This window comes from Bubalus kerabau, chromosome 10 (genome assembly GCF_029407905.1).
Source record: "Bubalus kerabau isolate K-KA32 ecotype Philippines breed swamp buffalo chromosome 10, PCC_UOA_SB_1v2, whole genome shotgun sequence".
Classification (NCBI taxonomy): Eukaryota; Metazoa; Chordata; class Mammalia; order Artiodactyla; family Bovidae; genus Bubalus; species Bubalus kerabau.
In genome coordinates this window covers 41,151,552-41,174,151 of record NC_073633.1, presented here as the reverse complement: position 1 = coordinate 41,174,151, position 22,600 = coordinate 41,151,552, and the positions used below count along the sequence as shown (strand labels likewise).

Genomic DNA, 22,600 nt, shown 5'->3' with positions numbered 1-22,600 from the left:
GGGTGGTCCAGTAGATAAGACTCCAAGCTTCCAATGCACGGGGCTCAGGTTCCATCCCTGGTTGGGGAACCAAGATGCCACATACTGTAACTAAGCCCGCATGCCACAACTAGAGAAGCCTGCACACTACAGTGAAGACCCACAGCAGCCTAAATAAATAAACATTTAAAAACGGGCAAAAATCTGTGTATATATTTTTTCTGACACTAAGTGCAGTATCTGGCAGGTAGTAGGTGCTGAACAAATGCTGGATGAATTTAACTGAATTTGGGAATCATTCATATAAACATAATTGTTAAGGCAGATGAAAGTATTAGGGGAGAAAATACAGAAATGAATAGATGAATGCTACACAAGGGGTTAGTTAGATAAGGGACAAGAGAGGAGCTAAAAGGAAGAGTCAGGAGAAAAGAACAGTATCAAGATAGAGCAATATCATAGAGTTCAGGGAGAAGAACGTTACAGGAAGAAAAGAATAATCAGCAGTGTCAAATACTGAAAGAGGTCTAGATGGCTAAGGACTGAGAGCGACCAAATTTGATGATTATATGAAATTTTGTGATCTTTGAAAAAGCGGTTTCAAGACAAAACTAACAAGTCAGGATAATGAGAGACCAAACTGAAAGGATAAATAGGTTCATTTATTAAAAAAAAAAAAATACAAATTATGGTCTAGGTTATGAAGAGTTTTCCAAAGAGACTTATTATTTTGGGGATTTCTTGATTATGTTATGAATGACCACAGTAAAGGAGTTGCTCCAATTTAATGTCTCAAGCTGCTAAATACCAGGCTTCAGCATAGTGCTACTAGCAAAGTAGGGAAGGATTTAGATACAATTAAATTATCTTTTGGAAAAGTATTCAAGATATTTTACCTATTTCCACCTCGGTAAGACAGTTATCAATCTTCTTAAGTGTGTTGTCCATCTCATTTATCCTTTTATGAAGTTTCTCTCTCTCACTCTAAACACACAATATCATAGACTGTCAAGTTAAACCTCAAAACAAAACATTGTAACATTATAAACAGTTCAAACTGCTACATAACTGCTACATCTAATTTATGATCAAGCAAATCTTTTTGTTTGTTTGTTATTTTTGTTTTGGCCCCCTGCAGTGGAAGTGCAGAGTCTTAACCACTGGATCACCAGGGAAGTCCCATGAACAGGCAAATCTAAAAGATCAAAACTTCTAGTCTTGTCTTAAAAAAAGTTTTTTAAGCATACATAACAGATTAATATTAATTCATATTTTATACTTTATTTTAGATTTATATTAATATATATAACTTAGAGTTTATAAAAATGACTTATGGTCAAATAAATTTGGGAAACACTATTCAAATAGAATTATAGCATTTTTTCTTTTTAGACCGAAAAAAAAAAAAAATTTCTGACCTTGGACTTTAATATGTTAGCTATTATATTTCTCCAAAAGGGGGACACTGTATGTAACACTTTCCAGACTTATTTGCCAATGAACATTTTTTTATGTAGGACCTTTCTTCAAGGATGATCATTTCGGAAAATGCTATTTTTTAAAAATACATGCATACACATGCATAGCTGAGTATGGACTATGAGGAAGATAATACCAGAGCACAGTCCTTAGCAAAGGAAGATCATAATTCTATATTGTTTTATTTCAATATATATAATTTGAGATGAGACATATGCCAGGATTTACTACTTTTGTTAAACTGAACCTCACTTCTTATGAACAATTTTAAGTTTTTGCCCAACTCTCATTCACATGTCTCCTAAGGAACATTCTTCATATTCCACAATCACTATAAAGTAATTTTAATAGATCTTTCTAAGGTCTTAACAGTCTCAAATTACCTGAGCTGACTGCACCAGCTTGCTGTATAAAGCCACTTTTCCTTGGTGAGTGAAGACTTTAGTCATCTTGGTAAAACGTGATTTTATTTTGTTCAAGTAAATTCCAAAGGCCTTCAGCTGTAAAGTCAAAGATTACACTGCATTAAAACAAACGAGTTAGAAAAGGCAAATGGTCTGGGAAGGCTGGTTCAGCTGCTATGTGCTAAGATTTGCCCATCCTAGACTATGATTCCTAAGGCTTCTTATTTGCAAATTTAATTTCACTTAATAGCTTAAGTTCAGAACCAAAGATTTCAAGTTTGATTCCAGTTGAATAATTCCAGTACAAAATTAATTTATATTACAAATTAGAAAATGACAGGTTCTTAGTTAATAAAACTTCAATCAGGGCAAATATAAAATGACCTGCTTATTTAATCAGTTAAAGTCTATCTCTTCCCTATCTAAATCTAAGTGAAAAGCAAACAAGAAGGGAACTCTAAATTTCAAATGTATTTCATATATTAAATTGATCATGTAAGAAATGTAAGATTCTATACTAACAATCATTCATGTATAATAAAATCTTACTGACATATTATATCTGAGAAGTAAACTAAAGAACTCACCACTAATTATCAAGTGTGAGTATGTGTATATATGTGTGTGTGAGTGCTTAGTCGCTCAGTTGTGTCCTACTCTTTGTGACGCCATGGACTGTAGCCCTCCAGGCTCTACTGCCCATGGAGATTCTCCAGACAAGAATACAAGAATGGGTTGCCGTGCCCTCCTCCAGGGGATCTTCCCGACCCAGGAACTGAAGCGAGGTCTCCTGCATGGCAGATAGATTCTTTACCAGCTGAGCTACCAGTGAAGTCCAATTATCAAGTAACAGGTACTAATTTCACAATAAACACTGTAATGTCTATACTGATTCCCATTCAGAAAATAAGATAAAAGTACCTCCTCATCAGAGCAGTGTTTCATTTTTTCCCACAGGTTCCTATTTATATCAGTCAACAGTTTATCTTGGTTTAGTGCAGAAAGCTTTAATCTAAATAGAGAAAAGTTAATCAGCACAGAGTTCAGAAGTCAACCCGAATGATTCAATTTAGATCTACAGGCATACTTAATTTTTCCTAGTTCTTTTCTACATAAAGAGGGGAATTCACTCAGGAATAGTGGCTAGTCTGACTATTTCAACACTTGTAGAACAGTTCAAGAATGTTATGATTCAAAAATATTTCCCTCCCAAATAGAATTCTCATCTCAATGCATCAACTTGTTCCAAAATCTAAATACTGTTTTGGTCAAGAAGCTTATTTGGTTAATGAATACACTGTTCAATATAAAGTTCTTGGTGAAATGAAAAATATGTCTTTTATTTTTACTTAAAACCAAACAAACTTTTTGGTCAACTCAATATGTTGCTTATAAAGAATCCTTTAAGGGCTTGTGAATGCATAATTGTTGGAAAGTTGTAGCTATTAAGTTAAAGTTTCCAATTCAGTTCAGTCTTACCTCACCTTTATAGAATAGCATTAATAAAAGTAGCAAAGTTACCTTGTTAATAAGTATAGGGAATAAATTTTTATCAGAGTTAGAAGATATTATAAACAGGCACATAGGTACAAAATCAAACAGTGGAGCACATCTAAACAAACTTTTCATTCTATGCAATGAATCTATTTTATTCAAAATAAAACATTCTTAGACAAATCCTGAGACACCCAACTCTTTTAAATAACATGAAGGTAAGAAACTTGTCTTGTTCAGGGATGAACCCCAGGATTTAGTATGGCGCCTGGCAATCAGTAGGTGCTCAATACATGTTCGTTCAATGAATAAGCCAGAAACAGGCAAATCTGCAATACTATAATTTAACAGCATCTTAACTTTCTAGTTTTAAAACTATGAAAAGTGAAAGTGAAAGTTTCTTAGTTCTGTCTGACTCTTAGCAACTGCATGGAGTATACAGTCCATGGAATTCTCCAGGCCACAATACTGGAGTGGGCAGCCTTTCCCTTCTCCAGGGGATCTTCCCAACCCAGGGATCGAACCCAGGTCTCCTGCATTGTAGGTGGATTCTTTACCAGCTGAGCCACAAGGGAAGCCCTTTAAAACTATAATTCCCTTTAATTTATTTTTATTTACTGAGGTAACACTGGTTTAAGACACTGGTTTAAAACACTGGTTATATGTTTCATGTGTACATTATCTTTTGACATCTATGTACACTACAGTGTGTTTACCACCAAAAGTTTTAAAACTACATGATGCTTAAAAGATTACTTCATTTCTTTTCTGTTTGTTAGATTGGTTCAAATTCAGTTTGACAGTTCTAGATAAGTATGATATAAACACTGCCTTGAGTTGTAAGTTTTGGTTTACCTGTGAAAATCTAGATATACCTAATTTGTAAATTAGTCTGCTGCATCTACTTACACCAAACCACTGAGCTACAGTCTTGATTAAAACCATGTTCTTTTATAAAGCAAACTAAGAGCAAATGTGATAAAACTATAGACCCAAAGGCAATCCTACTTTTAGGCACTATATAAATCTCTAAAGGGTACTATCTTCTTTTAAACATGTTCTTTCAGAATTTATGATATCATAATCTAATAATTATTGCTCATAAGGACCTTTGTTGTTGTTGTTTAATCACCAAGTCATGTTCAACTCTTTTGTGACCGCATGGCTATAGACTGCCAGGCTCCTTTGTCCATGGAATTTTCCAGGAAAGAATACTGGAGCAGGTTGCCATTTCCTTCTCCAGGGGATCTTCCCCACCCAGGGATTAAACCTGAATCTCTTGCTTGGTAGGTGGATTCTTTACCACTGAGCCACCTGGGAATCCCTATTAAGGACATACTCTTTGCTAAGAATGGCATGCAAACTTCTTATATATACTACTTCTACTGCTCATTATATACACTACTTCTACACTACTAAGTAGGTATTATTATCCTCAATTGATGAATGTGAAAATGAAGGTTAAATAACTTACATAAGTAGCCAAGAGTTGAACTTCCACCTGACTACAAACCTGAAATTCTTTCCCATATACTATATATACTGCCAATTAATGCGGTCAGCTTTTCTTATGCCAGTGTTATTCTAATCAAAATCTTGTCACACAGATTATTCACCCGTCCAACAAAACACACAAAAAATGGAAACTTTCATACTCTTCAATCTTCCGGCGAAGAGCTTCACAATCTTCTTTATAAATCTGTATCTTGGGTCGGTAAACATATTGACTTAACATCAGGTCTTCCAGAGTAGGTGATGTGTTTACAGCAAACTGGAAAAAAAAAATCCCTTAAAACTGGTATTTTGAGGACCAAACCATGTGCAAGGACTGTTAAGAGTCTCAAACAGTGCTTGAGACGTGAGTGCTTACTTTTACAAGTTCTACAAAGGAAAAATGGAAAACTTTAAATTCATATACTTAGTAAGCCACAGTTGGAATTTGAAATAAAGTCTCTGACATCAAAGTCCATTTCCCACGGATGTTTAGAGGAACTGTGGAAGTTCCACACATAGGCTTAAAAATGATTTGAAAATGTTTATGCATTATTTGCACAAACACGTCAATAAACTTGGGTGGGAGAGAGAAATGGTTATACATTGTGTTTTTTTTAATTCATTTTTTAATTGAAGGATAATTGCTTTGCAGAATTTTGTTGTTTTTTGTCAAACCTCAACATGAATCAGCCATAGGTATACATATATCCCTCCCTTTTGAACCTCTTTCATCTCCCGCCCTATCCCACCCCTCTAGATTGATACAGAGACCCTGTTTGAGTTTTACACATTGTTTTAAAACTATCAATATCTGAAAATTCAAACTTATAAAAAACCTCTTTATTGAAAGAAAAAAAAGATGCCAGTTTCCACGATTATTCTTTTCTATTCTCATTCACTAGCCCTGATCCTTACTTCTATCCCAGGTTGAACTCAGACTTTTCTGGCATACATAAAATGAAGCAGTAAAAATCTGGTTATTTTTTTAAATGTCTTATAATGTCTTTTGGACATTTTTTAAAACGTCTTACAGCTCTAACCCAATAACTTTCTGATGTCCCTAATGCAGTGTTGGAAAAACCAAGTTAGCCTATTACATATAAAATCCAAAGAAAACACTACAAATGTCCATTATTCATAGGCAGTGTGGCACGGAATAAGTCATTTTAGCATTCTAGGTTTTGGCCTCATCTATAAAATGGGCACAATATTGACCAACCTCTTAAGATCAAAGTAAAAGTTTTTTAAAAAGGTACCAAAGCTCAGGGCCTGCTAAATAATCTAACAAACTTTAGTTTCCTCTCATACTCTCCTTTCAGTTGATAAATTAAAAGGAAATACAAATGAGGTTTTAATTTCATTTCTCCATCTGTAACTAGTTTTCTAACATGTTGTTAAAGTGTAAAAAGGTGCTAAAGGCAATGATTACTGATGATGACTCTCTTTCTTAAAAAGTAGTTTTAAGGCTAAATTTATAAAGAAAAATCAAAGCTCTATACTTCTCGAAGAAATCAGGCCTCCTTGGGAAAATGGCTGACTGTCTTTTATATAGGAGCCAAATACTTGATAAAGGAATTTTTTTTTACATAAGTATTTGGACATAATATGAAAAAATGAAGAAAATCATGATATCACTACTTTACAACTCTTAATAAATTGCTAGATCTAGATAATGATAACTTAATGGTGATCATCACCAGATATTAACTCCTGATGGAAGGACAAGTATAAAGTAAACTTGCAAAACAAAAACATGTCATCTGATAAAGCCTCTGTCGACTTACAGAAAATACAAAGGACAGAAGGACACGTTAAAACGAAAGTTAGGGTATGAAAAATGGGCAAAACACATACTTAGCAGAGTATGGAAAAACCTGGTTTCCTCCAAAAAAAAAAGAGGGAGAGAGAAGGGAGATCGGGGGAGAGAGGGTTATTGAAGGGGACCTTATACTTTAAAATATAATTAAGAAAGAGCTATCAATCTCATTTGGGTTGCAATTTAACAAACTGGAAAATAATGCAGACAATCAGGGAAATAATATAATACTGATTGAATAATTAATCACTTAAAGATAAGGTTATAATATTTGGACATAGTTTAAGGAGTCCTCATCTTTTCAGGGATACATACTGAAATACAGATAAATTGACGATACCTGCGATTTCCTTCAAAATAAAAGGATGGGGAGGTAGGGAAATATAGAGACAAGGATTGATAATTTTTCTTCAAGTCTTTATTGAATTTGTTACAACATTGCTTCTGTTTTATGTTTTTGTTTTTTGGCCCTGAGGCACGTGGGATCTTAGCTCCCCAATGAGGGAACTAACTTGTACTCCCCGCATTGGAAGGCGAAGTCTTAACCACTGGACTACCAGAGAAGTCCCAGAAGTTGATAATTTTTGAAGTTTGGTGATAGATACATGAGAAGTTCATTAAACTATTATTTACTTTTGTATAGGTTTGAAAATTCCTATAACAGCTAAGTTTTTTTTCTTTAAAGAGTAAGGTTTCTCTTGAACCTTCATAACCACAAAGTGAAACACAGGACTATGTTCCCAGAGATTCACCAGGAATGCCAAATGCAAAGGATATCAGGCTTATGCACTGTGGATACAACTGAATGCAATTGCCTATGCTGTAATGCAATACATGGGTTAAACTGCTGCTCCTTGATTCCAGGACTACATGCACAAGTCACTCCCTTCCCTTGCTTTATCTATTTTGATTAAGTGCCCAATTTATGCACTATCAGCTCTTAGATATTTCAGGCCTGGTAAGGGTAACTTATATGCAGAGTACATCATGAGAAACGCTGGGCTGGAAGAAGCACAAGCTGGAATCAAGATTGCTGGGAGAAACATCAATAACCTCAGATATGCAGATGACACCACCCTTATGGCAGAAAGTGAAGAGGAACTAAAAAGCCCCTTGATGAAAGTGAAAGAGGAGACTGAAAAAGTTGGCTTAAAGCTCAACATTCAGAAAACTAAGATCATGGCATCTGGTCCCATCACTTCATGGGAAATAGATGGGGAAACAGTGGAAACAGTGTCAGACTTTATTTTTTTGGGCTCCAAAATCACTGCAGATGGTGACTGCAGCCATGAAATTAAAAGATGCTTACCCCTTGGAAGAAAAGTTATGACCAACCTAGATAGCATATTCAAAAGCAGAGACATTACTTTGCCAACAAAGGTCCATCTAGTCAAGGCTATGGTTTTTCCAGTGGTCATGTATGGATGTGAGTTGGACTGGGAAGAAAGCTGAGCACTGAAGAATTGATGCTTTTGAACTGTGGTGTTGGAGAATACTCTTGAGAATCACTTGGACTGTAACCAGATCCAACCAGTCCATCCTAAAGGAAATCAGTCCTGAATATTAATTGGAAGGACTGATGCTGAAGCTGAAACTCCAATACTTTGGCCACCTGAGGCGAAGAACTGACTCGTTGGAAAAGACCCTGATGTTGTGAAAGACTGAAGGCGGGAGGAGAAGGGGATGACAGAGGATGAGATAGTTGAATGGCACCACCAACTGGATGGACATGAGTTTGAGTAAGCTCCGGGGGTTGGTGATGGACAGGGAAGTCTGGTGTGCTGCAGTCCCTGGGTTGCAAAGAGTCGGACATGACTGAGTGACTGAACTGACTAAATGATCACCTCATACAGATACAAAATTAAAGAAATAGAAAAAAATTTTCCTTGTGATGAGAACTCTTAGGATTTACTCTCTTAACAACTTTCATATACAACATACAACTGTGTTAATTGTATTTATCATGTTGTACTTTACATCCCTAGTGCTTATTTATCTTATAATTGGAAGTTTGTACCTTTTGATTGCCTTGATCCAATTCCCCCTCTGCTCATCCCATTGGTAAACCACAAATCTGATCTCATTTTTTATGAGTTTGTTTGTTTTTGAAATATAACTGACCTACAATACTATGTTATTAGTTCTTCTTACACAATATAGCAATATGGCATCTCTACATAGTATCTTTAGCTGGTGCTACCAGCTGAACTCCTACAATTGCACACATGCATGGGTGCCAAACATACATCTCCTTGTCTGCCTCAAGAATGCCTCCCCAGTTCCACCCTAGAGGAGACCCATGGTCATCTAAATCCTGTAACAGATGCCCATAGTTGTGAACCTCCTTTTCCACAGCCCATACATTACCCATTTCTTTGGCCCTTTCTCTACTTTGGGATTTTTTTTTTTTTTAATACTTTTTTTGGCTGCACCACATAGCATGAATGACCTTAGTTCCCCAACCAGAGATGGAACCTGTGCCTCCTGCACTGGAAGCATGGAGTCTTAAATACTGGACTGCCAGGGAAGTCCCTACTTTGGGATTTTTAAATTTCTTTCCTGTGATAGCATGAACTCTTCTTACCATCTTTTTTTTTTTTTTAACTGAAGTATAGTTGATTTGTCTTTCCCTCTTGATGGTTCCTTCCCAGATATATTTCCCTAACACTGCCTTTCCTGACCTCTACAAAGCCTAAGACCAAAGGGGAAGAGTCATACTAATTCATACTAATATTCCCTTGATTCATCCCTCAAAGATTAGCTTCCCAGATATCCTCCACTCTTCTACTCTGCCAGCAACCTTTCTGTTCCTACGCTTCCCCTTTGCTTTCTCTGGCCCCTGGCACTGTTTCTGCATTTCCCAAGACTCTACATAACATACCTAGACACCTTTCTATTTCCCATCTGCAGCTGAGGCATCACTATTATGGTGATGAGAATAATGAGGTTGGGGACCCAAAAGATGCATGAGTATCTTTCTCCTTTCTATCTTTGATTTACTTTTCACCTTTAGATATCAATGCTCCTGTAATTGATTTCTTTCTAAACAGCTTTATTGAGATTTAATTTACACAACATATAGTTCACTAAGTATGCGATTAAATGATTTATAAAATATATTCACAAGGTTGTGCAACATCATCACCAGCTAATTTTAGAGCACTTTCATTCCTCTAAAAGAAACCTTGTACCCATTAGCTGTCATTCCTTCCTCCTCCACCCCTACCTTAGCCTCAGGTAACCACTAATCAGTTCACTTTTTGGCTATTATGAATAATGTTCATGTACCAGTTTTTGTGTAGAGGTACATATTCAATTCTCTTAGGTAAATACCTAGAATTGGAATTGGTGGATCATATAATAGTTCTGTTTAACTTTTTGAGGAAATAGGCTACACCATTTTACAAGTCTACCAGCAATGTATGAAAATTCCAGCCTCTTCACATCCTTGCCAGCACTTGTTATTTTGTCATTTTGGCTACAGGCATCCTAGTGGGTGTGAAGTGGTAACTTATTTTAATTTGTACTTCCTTTATCACTATTTTGCTAATTGGCCATTCATATATCTTCTTTGGAGAAACGTCAATTTTGATCCTTTGATATTTTTTAATTGGGTTATCTTTTTTTTTTTTTTAATTCTTTTTATCTATTTGGCTGCACTGGGTCTTAGTTGCAGCACATGGGTTTCAGTTCCCTGACCAGGGATTTAACCCAGGCCCCCTGAGTTGGGAGCGCTGAGCCATAGCCACTGGACCACCAGGGAAGTCCCCAATTGGGTTATTTTTTTGAGTTGTAAGAGTTCTTTAAATATTCTGGATACAAAGCTAAGTTGTATGATTTTCAAATGTTTTCTCCTGTTCTGTGGGTTGTGTTTGCCCTTTCTTGATGGTATCATTTGCAGCACACAAGTTTTAAATTTTGATGAAGTCCAATTTTTAATTTTTGGCACTTGTGCTTTGGTGTTGTATAGGATTGACTTTTTTAATGTACAATGTGAAGTATGGATCAAGGTTCATTTTTTTTCCTGTAGATAGCCAACTGATTCAACACCATTTATAGGAAAGGCCACTATTCTACAGGGGCATCTTTGTCATAAACCAAATAGTCATAAATGTGTGGGTCTCTTCTTTAAAAGTTAGTAGTCATCTGGTCCTAGTGACAATTTTAATGGTAAATTGCAAACTAAAAATTTCAATGGTGGGAATTTCCTGGTTGTCCAGTGGTTAGGACTCCTCACTTTCATGGCAAAGGGTGTGAGTTCAATCCCTGGCCAGGGAACTAAGATCCTGCAAGTCAGGTGGTATAGCCAAAACAAATATTCAATGGTAGTTAATCAGAGTTATCCAGTTCTTGGGTTAATTTTGGTAATTTTTGTATTATTACAAAATTTTTATTTGGTATTTTTGTAAATTTGGTATTTTTCTAAAAAATCATCTAGGTCTTAAAAGTTGTCATCACAGTTGAAGGATTAAAAAAAATTCTTTTTATCTTTCTTTTCATCTGTGGATGTGTCTTTCTCAATTATATGTATTTTAGCTTTCTCTCTCCCCCCCTTTTTTTAGATTTATTTTTGGCTGTGTTGTGTTTTTGCTGCTGCACACAGGCTTTCTCTAGTTGTCGAGTATGGGTTTCTCATTGCACTGGCTTCCTTCTCTTGTTGGGAAGCACGGGCTCAAGGTTAATGGGCTTCAGTAGCTGTAGTACATGGGCTCAGCAGTTATGGTTCATGGGCTCTAGAGTACTGGCTAGAATAGTGCATGGCAGAGTAGTTGCATCGCGGGGGCTCCATTGCCCTGAGGCACATGGGATCTTCCCAGACCAGGTATTGAACCAGTGTCCACTGCGTTGCAAGGGGGATTCTTATATACTGGATCACAGGGAGAAGCCTTCCTTTGACTTAATTAAGCTCTTTAAGAGTTTTTTTAATTGTGTTTTCAAAGTACCAGTTTTTATTTTATTAGCTGCATTGCACTAATAAATGAAGCACTAAATGCTTCATTTTAGCTCTCTGACAAGAGATGGAACCCAAACCCTTGGCAGAGAGCACAGAGTCCTAACCACTGGACTACCAAGGAATTCCCCCAAAGTACCAATTTTTAGATCTGTTATCTTTTCTACTAGTTTTTGTTTTCTATTTTATTAATTTTCTATTTACCTGAATTCTGTCTTCCTACCTTTTTTACGGATGTCATTTTATTGTTCATTTTCCAATTTCTTAAAGTATTAAAAAGTCCTTTAGTTTTAGATTCTCTTCTATAACAGTGATCTGAGGCTTTTAATTTCCTGCTAAGTGTATGTTCTGTTGTATATCCCATAGACTGTTCTCCTTTGCGTTCTAAATAGTTTTGCTTTCCTCTTTGATATGAATTATCTAGAAACATGTTTCTTAATTTCCAAGATGTTTGTGTTTTTAATAGTTCTAATTTTATTGGATTAAGATCAGATATCTATGAAATCTCCGTTTTTCAATTTCTCATGTTTTTCTTTGTGATCAAGGGCATACCTAATTTTTGTAAATGTTCAACAGACTTAAGTTAAAAAAACTACTATGTAATTTTATATGTAAATGATATGAGTTTTCTATTAATCTTTTAAACTAAGCTTCTTGGTTGCATTATTTAAATATTCTATAATTTTAAATATTTTTTATATTGAAAAATGTTTATTAAAACCTCTGCTATACTTGGCTTTTTATAATAATGGGGGAAAGCATATGTTGAGGAAAAAGTATAAAAAACAAAACAGATGGCAAGAAATGAAAAAAAACTCCACCTTTTCAAAATTCATATTTTTTAAAAATAAATTTTTACACTAACCCCAAATGTACCTTCTATAGCAAAATTTTCTGTACGAAAATTTGCTTCCTTAGATTCTTTTTTTTGTTTTTTTAATAAACACTTGCTTTGATACAGTTTAGTAAACATATATTTTAACTGAGATGACTATTTTGCCAAGAAATTGTACTTACTTTGGCTGGAAGATTGCTCTGTCTGGGTTTCTGTATCAGAATGTGTACCTGAAGAAGTATAAAGAACTCCTTTATTGTTATTCTTCCATCTTTGAGTTTCTGAGGAAGAAAAAAAGTTTGCATGACCATTCAAGGTAAAACTTGACCATTGCTCAAACTTTGACCACTGCTCAAAGTTTGTATGAGCAATTTTGACTAGAACCACCTCTTTTGTTTCTATATTGCTTAAAGTACTTTGCATATGTGTAAATATTATTCTGATGTAGGCTATACACAAGCAGATTTAATCTAATATTATTTCTTAAGTTTATTCAGTAATAGTAAAATTGGGGGGAAAAAACAACAAAACATAGGCCTTCCAATTGTGATTCTACTCCACATAATTGGCATGTCCTGTCCTTAACAAAAAAAAAATGAAAACTAGTCTTCTGTATATTTGAAATAGTTCATAATTCAAAAAAATTAAACAAGAGAAAGCAAAATGAGGAAATCAGGTGCATTTGAGAAATAGGGGCTTCCCTGGTGGCTCAGTGGTAAAGAATCCTACTAATGCAGGAGATACAGGTTCGATCCCCAATCCGAGACTATCCCACATGCTGCAAAGCAACTAAGCCCATGTGCCACAACTAATGAGCCTGTGCTCTACAGCCCACAAACTGCAACTACTGAGTCCACGTGCCACAACTACGGAAGCCTGCACATCCTAGAGCTTGTGCTCCTCAACAAGAGACAGTCACAATGAGAAGCCCGTGCACCACAACCAGAGAGTAGCCCCTGCTTGCCACAACTAGAAAAAAGCCTGCACAAAGCAAAGATGACCAAGCACAGCCAAAAAAAAATATAAATAAAACTATTAAAAAGAAATGAGAAATACTTTCATACCTCCTTCAAGCTCTCTTCACAAACAGTATCTCTGAGAAACTGTGATTCTATTTGACTACCAAGGTGTGCTAAAAGTAAAGCAAATTCAAGTGATGAACAAGTTAAATTAAATTATAAACTTAGTTTTAATTATTGTTCAGGTTTATGTGTGGTTCATGCTCTTGAAGCTATCTGCTAGGATCCTTCTGGGAAGACAGTCATTTGTAGGGTAAAGTATATTAGTTTTAAGGGCTCCATATTATTTTTCTACTAATTTTAAGCTTCTTAAGAAAATCACTCTTGTAATATAACACTTCTCAATTTGTTAAAACAACTAAGAATTAAAAATAAACTAAATATTACTTTACTTATCAACTATTTATAACTCCCAAAAATCTTATACAAATTTCAAATATCTCCTAAACTGAAATACATGTATTATTAGTCAAGTAACAGATGATTTCTCTTATTTAGTCTTCATTAAAATCTTACTGCTTAAGTCCAGAGAGGTCCCATCAGCCTTGATTGAATCCAGAGAACTGCTACAACTAGACGGAGTTCTGCTCAGGCTTTTTATCAATACACTGTTAGCATTTTTATCCATCTCTCCTTCAGCACGGAGATCAGAAATCTGAAATCATCAATAAAGGAACACCATAAGAGTAAAGTTATTACACTATTAATTATAATGACTAAATGCTGAATGCCAGGAGAAATACTTCTAACATAAAATTTATCTGTAATCATATAAAATTCTTTAGTAAAGAATTAGAATAAGTAACAAGCAGCTTAGTAGGCTTTTAGAAGTTCAAAGTAATTTTATTTAAAAATATAATGAAATAACATTATGCATTATACTATATGAGAAAATTGTTTCTCAGTGGTATCCAGGTTATAACCAGATCCTATGAGCTACCAAATGTTGACCTATCCAGTTATTCATCTACTAGACACCAGGGTCAGGGCTACTACACTGTAGAAAACAGAAGAGAATACTGACTATACAAAATAGCCCTGTCTGGAGTACAGAGAAAAAATTTATTTCTAGGCTTTAGTATTTCCTTCCCCAGATGACCAAGACTCCTTTGGTTGAAGTCAAATAAGTCACATGGTCCTGGTTTTACCATTTTAACTATTTTACTTTACAGACTTAAGTGTCATTTTCATCTATCTGAAACCATTTTCTATCTGCCATTTTCATCTAACTGAAATCATCTTCTAAGCTTACTTACAAACTTAACAGAATTTAAACTTTGTTTCTATGAACCTATGATACTTTCAAATCTTTATTTCTCCACTTACAAAACTCAGTCTAAATGACAAGCCCATGAATACTGGAGTGGGTAGCCTATCCCTCCTCCAGGGAATATTCCTGACTCAGGAATCGAATTGGAGTCGCCTGCATTGCAGGAGGATTCTTTACCAACTGAGCCACCAGGGAAGCCTGTATTCTCCCCAAGTTATCCAAATCAGTGTTTTTAAATAAACACAAAATCTTACTTCACTTTGAGGTACTGGGTTTGATCTAGGCATTCTCCCATCCTCGAAAGAAATGGACTCTCAGCTTCTACATATTTTCATTAGTCAAGAAAATTCAGTCCATCGTTTCTTTATGCAGTCTGCATAATAAATCTTTTTACCCTCCAAACATTTTAACACTGAAGATGACTTATCAAACTCCATGTACCCTGCCTAGAGATTTTTATATGCAAAGTCACAATGACAAATCACTAGAAGTGACAGAATATTTAGAATTACACAATCAATATTAATTTTTTCTACTTCCCATTTCATTTTTTGTGACCATTTGTCACTTCAAACTGTGTTTAAGTCTACCTGCTAGTCAATTAATTTCTTTAAGATTTTATACAGAAGTATTTCTCCAGGCCTGTAACTGGAAACAATTCCTGCTTACCTAACACTAAAATTAAAATTCAAGAATACTCATAATTAAAAAGAAGACAATCAAGAACATTTCTTAGTTCAAGACAGGGCTTACCTCCTGATCTTGTGCAGTATCACTAAACACAATTTCATTTTTTCTGATTTTTTTCTCATTCTGAATATCATCATCATCTTGTACCCAGGTTCTTTTTTGGCTATTGCAGGTTTCTTCCATTTTATTTTCAGAGGGTGAAGTCTCTTTTTGGTAAGTCTCAGTCAAAGCCTTTTCCTCAGTATCTATGCTGATAGAGTCTGAGGAATTAATCTCACCAGGATATATAGGGAGATTTTCCTCATTTATATATTGAGATGGACTTAAGTTCAGTTTAGCTCTAACAATTCCAATGCCTGAATCCTTACTGGAAACCGGCTGAGTTTCTAAGTGATTTAAATCAGTTGTGTCTGCTGGAACCTGCTTCAGATCATCAATACCAGTGACACTACAATTTCTTTTGTTTGGCAATCTGGGCAAAAATATTCCCAAAGAACATCTCCTCATTTTATCTTTTACAGTTGTCATTAATGGTACAGAGGTGGCTTCGGCTCCATTATGTGGAATGTTATTTTCTTCATCTCTATCATCTTTAGCATTGCTAGACACTGTGTTAACATTATGTGCTTCTGTAGCTTGCACTATACTCATATCACGGTGTGCCTTATTTACTAATTCAAGTAACTGTTCTGGAGAAGGTGGTAAATGCACTGGTTGGAAATCTAAAAATTCTTCAGTTTTTCCATTTAAGTTATTCAGATTTGGTTTGACACTACAAGTTGCAATCACAGGGTCTGACGCTTCTCGAGGATTGATAAGAGTTTGAATAACTTGCTTAGTCAAGGCTGAGTTACTGTGGAAATCTATAGCTGTATTACATTTAGCTGTTTGAATATTTTTCTTTGGTTCTTTTTTATAGGCCGTAGTAAACTGTTTCCCATTATAGAGCATTGTGGAATCATTTTCACATGTGGGTTCAGAGGAATTTCCTCCAACAATATTTAAATTATTTCCAGCTTTAGACAATATTGCTTCATCTTTATTGACACTATTCTGTCCTTGTTGAGGTAATGGAGGTAGTTGGGTTAACAGATGATGCTGAGAAACAACACAAACATCATCAACAAAGGTCTTCTTTAAACTGTGTTCTGCCTTATCAACAGAGGGCTCCACTTGATCCCTTGGAAGCTTAAAAGACACTGGCTTTGAGTTAAGTTTAGCCATCTCCCCCGAATCTTCACCATATACTAAAGTTTCATTTGATATTAGATTTGGGGGCTCCTTAATCAGATCTTGATCTTTTAGCACTTTTGGGGCACAATGTAACTGTCCTTGGGTATTGGTTTGAACAACTTTTTCCTTCTCTAACAAGCAAGGAACAGAATGAGACAGTCCCTCAGATTTCAAATAATCATCACTGGCTGAATTGTTTGCATGAGGAAGATCATTTTGCACTGGGAAATGACTGGCTTTTAAATCTTCATCTTTATCATGTAAGGACATGACATTCTTTTCCAAATTACCAAAAAAGGAAGTAACATTAGGTAAACAGGAATAATTATCACCAGATCCACAAATAGCAGTTGCAGGACTACCTGTAAAATCTACATTTCTTCTATCTGTACTATTTAACTGATAGCTTTCAATTTTGGCTTTTTCCAATGTATAGGCCTGGCTTACAACTTTCATGACTTCTTCATCCACAGAAGTGCTATGAAATTTGACATCTGTCTCACCTTGACCCCCAGACAATGTATTAGTAGGAACAAAGGGTATCACATTATGTTTTTGCTCACTGTGAAGAACGATTTTGTTTTCTACAGCCAGTGCTTGTTTTTTAGTGACTTCTTGAATAGAATTACCATCTTGTGGAAAAGAAACACCCAAGGTTTTTCTTTTTGCTATTCCAAATGCAGGGCACTCTTGAAGTATTTTCTCTGTGGCTTGACAATCAATGAAAACAGTGTGTGACTTAGTAACTTCCAGATCATTGTGATTATCTACAAACATAACAGTTTTGTCTGTAGTCCTAGTGGTTATTTTATCTGGTGAGAGAGGTTTATATTCTAAGGCAGTCGTGTGACTTCTGGTGATCTCCATGTCATCCTGTCCACAGGTATACAAAACAGTATTAGAAGTTCCTTCCAAAGGCACCAGATGGGAGTCCTCTCTATCTTCCAGGACACTTTTGTTATTTATTTCCACTGTGCAACACTGGAGGACATCCATATCATTTTTATCATTCTTTGAAAATGCAATGGTTGTGTCATTTTTGAATCTAAGGCTTTTCCTTCTCTGATTTTTGCCTGATAGAGGTTCATTCAGCAATATAGGCTTTTGTACATTTCTGTCATTTTTCCAAATGGTTGATTTAGACACTTCCATGTTATCAGCTATAAATGCTTCAGCTTTCTCTAAAGGACCATGATTAGACCATTTCCCTGGTAGTGTCAGCTGGCTGACTTTTGCGACTGAATGATCCCTTTTGACATTTTGCGGGAAAAAAACACTCTCCTCAGTAGCAGTAGGGGTCACTTTTGATTTTTCTAGGCTTTTTCTTTTGGATAGTTCAAAGTCAGGTCTATCTGGAAGCACAGTTCTCTCCTTTGTTTGGCAGTCAATGAAAACAGTATGGGACTTTGTCATTTCTAGTTCATCATGATTATCTACAAACATTACAGTTTTGTCCACAGGCCTAGTAGTTGTTTTATCTGGTGAGACAGTTTTACATTCTATAGCAGTTGTGTGACTTCTGGTGACCTCCATGTCATCTTGCCCACATGCATATAAAACAGTGTTAGAATTTCCTACCAAAGGCACCAAATGGGAATCATGTTCATCTAGTAAAGGTCTATGATTTATTTCCACTGTACAACTCTTGGTGATATCCATATCATTCTCATTTCCCTCTGAAAATACAACAGTCTTATCAACTTTTAGTCTGCCAAGACTTTTTCTTCCACAAATTTTGACATCTTGTTTTTCATTCAGAATTCCGGATTTCTGTACATTTTTGTCCTCCAACACATCCATGATACCAGTAGAAATAAACACTCCCATTTTTTCTATAGGACTTTCATTACATTTTTTAACTTTTACAGCTTTCTGTCTGTTTATTGTTGATAACTGGCTATTAGTGTTTTCTAAATTAGTCTTACTTAGTTCTTGTACTTCAGAAGGACCAAATCCAGTAATGACAGTGTGGCTGTTGGTTAGATCCATATCTTCTTCCTTCTCTGAACAAATAACTGTCTTGTCAGAACAGTCAGGAATGGGATTACCTAAACTTTTCCTTAGTGGCTCAGGCAGTTTAGAATTCTGGCCTAGTACAGATTTTACTGTTTGACTGTTAACAACATTATGATTTCTCATGGCAGGCCATCCTCTTGATGAAAATAACGGCTTTGAAGTAGGAAACAAAGCTTGCTCACATGAAATTGTATTTCTGTTATTTCCCAGTGGTACCTGTTTGTCAAGATCTTCACGAGAGTATACTATATTATGTTTTGTTGCTACATCCTGGTTAATATCAGGTGACTGAGGAGAATCTTTATCAAGAAAGGGTGAAATCTTCAAAACTTGACTTTTTTCTTTGTCCCAGGTATTAGCTGGGATGTTCTTAGATATTATGTTTTGTTGTTGGGATAGGTCAATATGATCTTTCGTCATTTTTTCCCATTCATCAGAAAGGCTTTTGCTGTGAGAGTGAGATTTACTGGTATTCTCAGATGTCAGATTATAAGATGCAAGAGGAAACTGACTTCCTAAATTAACTGTGTGACTTTTAGTCAAATCCATATCTTCATCCATGAAGATTTCAGTCCTTTTGTCAGTCAATGAAACAAATAAAGGATTTTCCGGGCTCTGCTGTAATCTTTCCTTAGATACAAGAGGAACGGAGTGACAATTTACATTTATGTCCCAATTCTCTGACACAATTATGTGATTTTGGATCATCATTTCTTTTTCAGATACTGGTGCAGTTGCTTTCTGTGCATTTGTCTGAACTTGTTTAAAAATTTGATTATCGATTTTAACTGTGTGACTCTTGGTAATGTCCATGCTATCATCTCCTGAATAAACAGTTTTCTCTCCAAGAAGAGAGTTGCCATCTGGATTGGGATACATTTTAGAATAATTATTGTCATCCTTTACCAAATTTTTCTCCTCTCTCATACTTGAGTGACATTTGGTCAGTTCCATAACATCATTACAACTAGAATAGAAAAATGTCTTATCATCTTGCATACCTGGACCAGAATATTTAGATTCTGGGATCGTGGCCAATGGTCTGATATTCTGGTTGGTAGCCTGTGTGCCTGTTTGAATTTCTGTCCCTGTAATATGACTTCTGATCATATGCATGTTACCTTCAGGGTTAAAGGAAAGGTCTTGGAAAGCATCATTCAGTTTATCCTTAAAGACTGTCTTCTGTTCTAGTGCTTTAGTTTCATAACATGTTGAAACATCCATCATGACATCCTGAGTTTGATTTTCTATTTCAGGCAGATTATCTGCTGAAGGTAACTTCTGTACAGTGTGGCTAATTGTCAAGTCCATGAAGTCATTGCCATAAACTGTAATATCATCACCTTTAAATTCCCTTAAGCTGGCCTCACTGGATGTGGGAACAAAAGTCTGAATATTGGTTGTATGACACTGGGTAAAATTCATTCCATCATCTTGTTCTCTAAAGAGTCTAGTCATATTCCTGGTATTTTCATCTACACCAAGAGATACATGCATTTGATGTACAGAAGTGGTCTTATTTGCTTCTTTGGAATGAATAGGCATCTCAGAATTTTCTTTATCAGGTCCTGTAAAAGGAAAAGCATTTGATTTTCCTATTTTCAATCTTTTTATGAAGTCATTGAAATTTATCTTCTTTTCTGAAGAAGTGTTCTGATCTACAGAAAAATTTAATTCTTTCTTCATTCTTGAATCTTCAGTGTGGAGTTTTAAGTTGGCCAGAAACGATGCAGTATCTATCTTGGTGGACTTTTCACTTTTGGTACAATCTAAAAGGCCTTTGGTGATCATCACAGTGTGACTTGCTGTCAGGTCCATCTGGTTTTCATCTGAAAAGATGACTGTTTGGTCATTTGCATGTTTCCTTTCATGGCTGTATTCTGTCATTGAAATCTACAGCAAAAGCAAAATGTAAGAGATCAGATAAAGTACAAACTTCTATAAGGGTATTTTATAACATGTACTATATAGAAAGATTATATAAGCAATCCTAAATGATGGTTTCATGATACATTGGTTTGTGTGAATCAATGGTATGGTGAGTAGCATGTAATTTATTATTAAAATGTTTTTCTAAAGTCTATGAATACTTGCAGTTTTTGAAGGTTAATTATAATTAACCATTAATTATAATGTTAATTATACACCCTCTAGAATGACTAAAAAATGAAAAGACTGACAATACCAAATGTAACTGAAATGAAAATTATATTAGATAGGTCATTCTCATTCTAAGTGAAAAAAAAAAAACTTGGAATAAGCGCATGATGGCTAAATTATAGTACACTCGAAGTTCCTGGGGGTTAAGTTTTCTTTGAATGCAGTGGTTTTACTTGTAAAGACATGGTCTAACTCTGCTACTCAAAGTATGGTCTGTTGACCAGTGCATTACTGTCACCTGGGAGAGATGTATAGAAGTTCAGGACCTATCCCAGATCTAGGGGATAAGAATCTATATTTTAACCAAATTCTTAGATTATTCATATGCCTCATAAAGTTTGAGAATTTCTGCTATAATTAACATATTTCTGTATTATTTAAACTGGAAGTGATTTAACTATACTTAGTTAACTGGGAGATAGTGAAGGACAGGGAAGCCTAGTGTGCTGCAGTTCATGGGGTCGCAAAGTGTTGGACACGATGTAGCGACTGAACAACAAGTTAACTGGAAAGGTAGGTAGCTTTTCCAGTCTATGTTGGTTCATTCTGGTAAGTAATTTCTAAATCATGTCATTAACATTAAATTTTTTGTGTTTTAAACTATTAAACAAAATTAAAAAATGAAGGCATTTGAATGAACTCATACCTCTCTCTGGGGCATCTGGGTCTGAATGGGAGCACAAAGCAATGTGTTCATTCCTATTGAGTAAAAAGAAAAACTATAGTCATGACAAAAGTATATATCACAAAGAGCCTGATTTTTCTATTCACAGGAGTTTCATCAGTTACAAGTATTTACTAAAGTTTTTTCAGTTACTAAGTCCTTTCTAAAGACTTAGGTATTAAATTTTACTGAGACTTTCAAACTGTCCCACTTTAGAAACAGACAGATCAGTGATTACTATATTCTCTGCATACTGAAATATTTTTAGAATGTGGCAGAAATTTTTAAAGGTGGGATTCTAAAGATGGAAAGTATGGATTAATTTTTTTCCTCCTTCACGTCTCCATTTTTATTTTCTGGATAGTAGAAGTTACACACTAAAGAGTACCAACTGCTAAGACTGAAATGTTAGGGTAACATTTTTATTTTAAAAAATGTATTTATTTGGCTACACTGGGTCTTAGTTATGGCACACATGATCTTTGTTGCAGCATGTGGGACCTGATTTCCTGACTAGAGATCAAACATGGGCCTCCTGCATTGCAAACATGGAGTCTTAGCCCCTGGAGCACCAAGGAAGTCCCTGTTAGGGTAAGATTTTGAGCATCTTTTATTCTATGCTAAGGAATCTAGATGTTCCCAGATGAGATGTGCATTTTATAAAAATAATTCAAGAGAAGAAAATAGATTCAAGAGAAGATGAACCAATGAGGAAGCTACTCTAATAGTTCAGATGTAGCACTGTACAGAGTCGAACTTGTGTTAGGGCAACAGACAGTAAGAACAGAAATAAGAGATTAGATTGAAGACACTTTAGAACTGAAATATAAAGTTTTGGGGGGCAAACTGGACTTTGGAAACAAGGAAGTGACTGAAGATGCTATAATAAAACAAGAAATATATCTAAAAATACTAAGGTTTAAGACAAATCTTTAGAATATTTTCAATAGTTATGGCAACCCTGACTGAATATAATGAAGTGATTATGGGCTTTTTATTAAAGCCTTATTTACATATCAAGCTTGCATTCTTGTCATTTATTTAACAAATATTGATTCAGAACATATATGTGCCCCAAAACTCAACTATATGCCAA

At 35.3% G+C, this 22,600-nt stretch overlaps 1 protein-coding gene across 1 annotated transcript in view; it reads right to left on the bottom strand.

Moving 5' to 3' along the window:
* Window positions 1-22,600, bottom strand: part of KNL1 (kinetochore scaffold 1) — a 62,764-nt gene that overhangs the window by 13,270 nt on the left and 26,894 nt on the right. Inside the window, 9 exon segments of the mRNA XM_055537387.1 lie at window positions 876-963; window positions 1,842-1,958; window positions 2,784-2,874; window positions 5,012-5,127; window positions 12,635-12,733; window positions 13,517-13,584; window positions 13,988-14,126; window positions 15,495-20,573; window positions 21,487-21,539. Of these exon segments, the coding sequence (XP_055393362.1) occupies window positions 876-963; window positions 1,842-1,958; window positions 2,784-2,874; window positions 5,012-5,127; window positions 12,635-12,733; window positions 13,517-13,584; window positions 13,988-14,126; window positions 15,495-20,573; window positions 21,487-21,539 (5,850 nt within the window).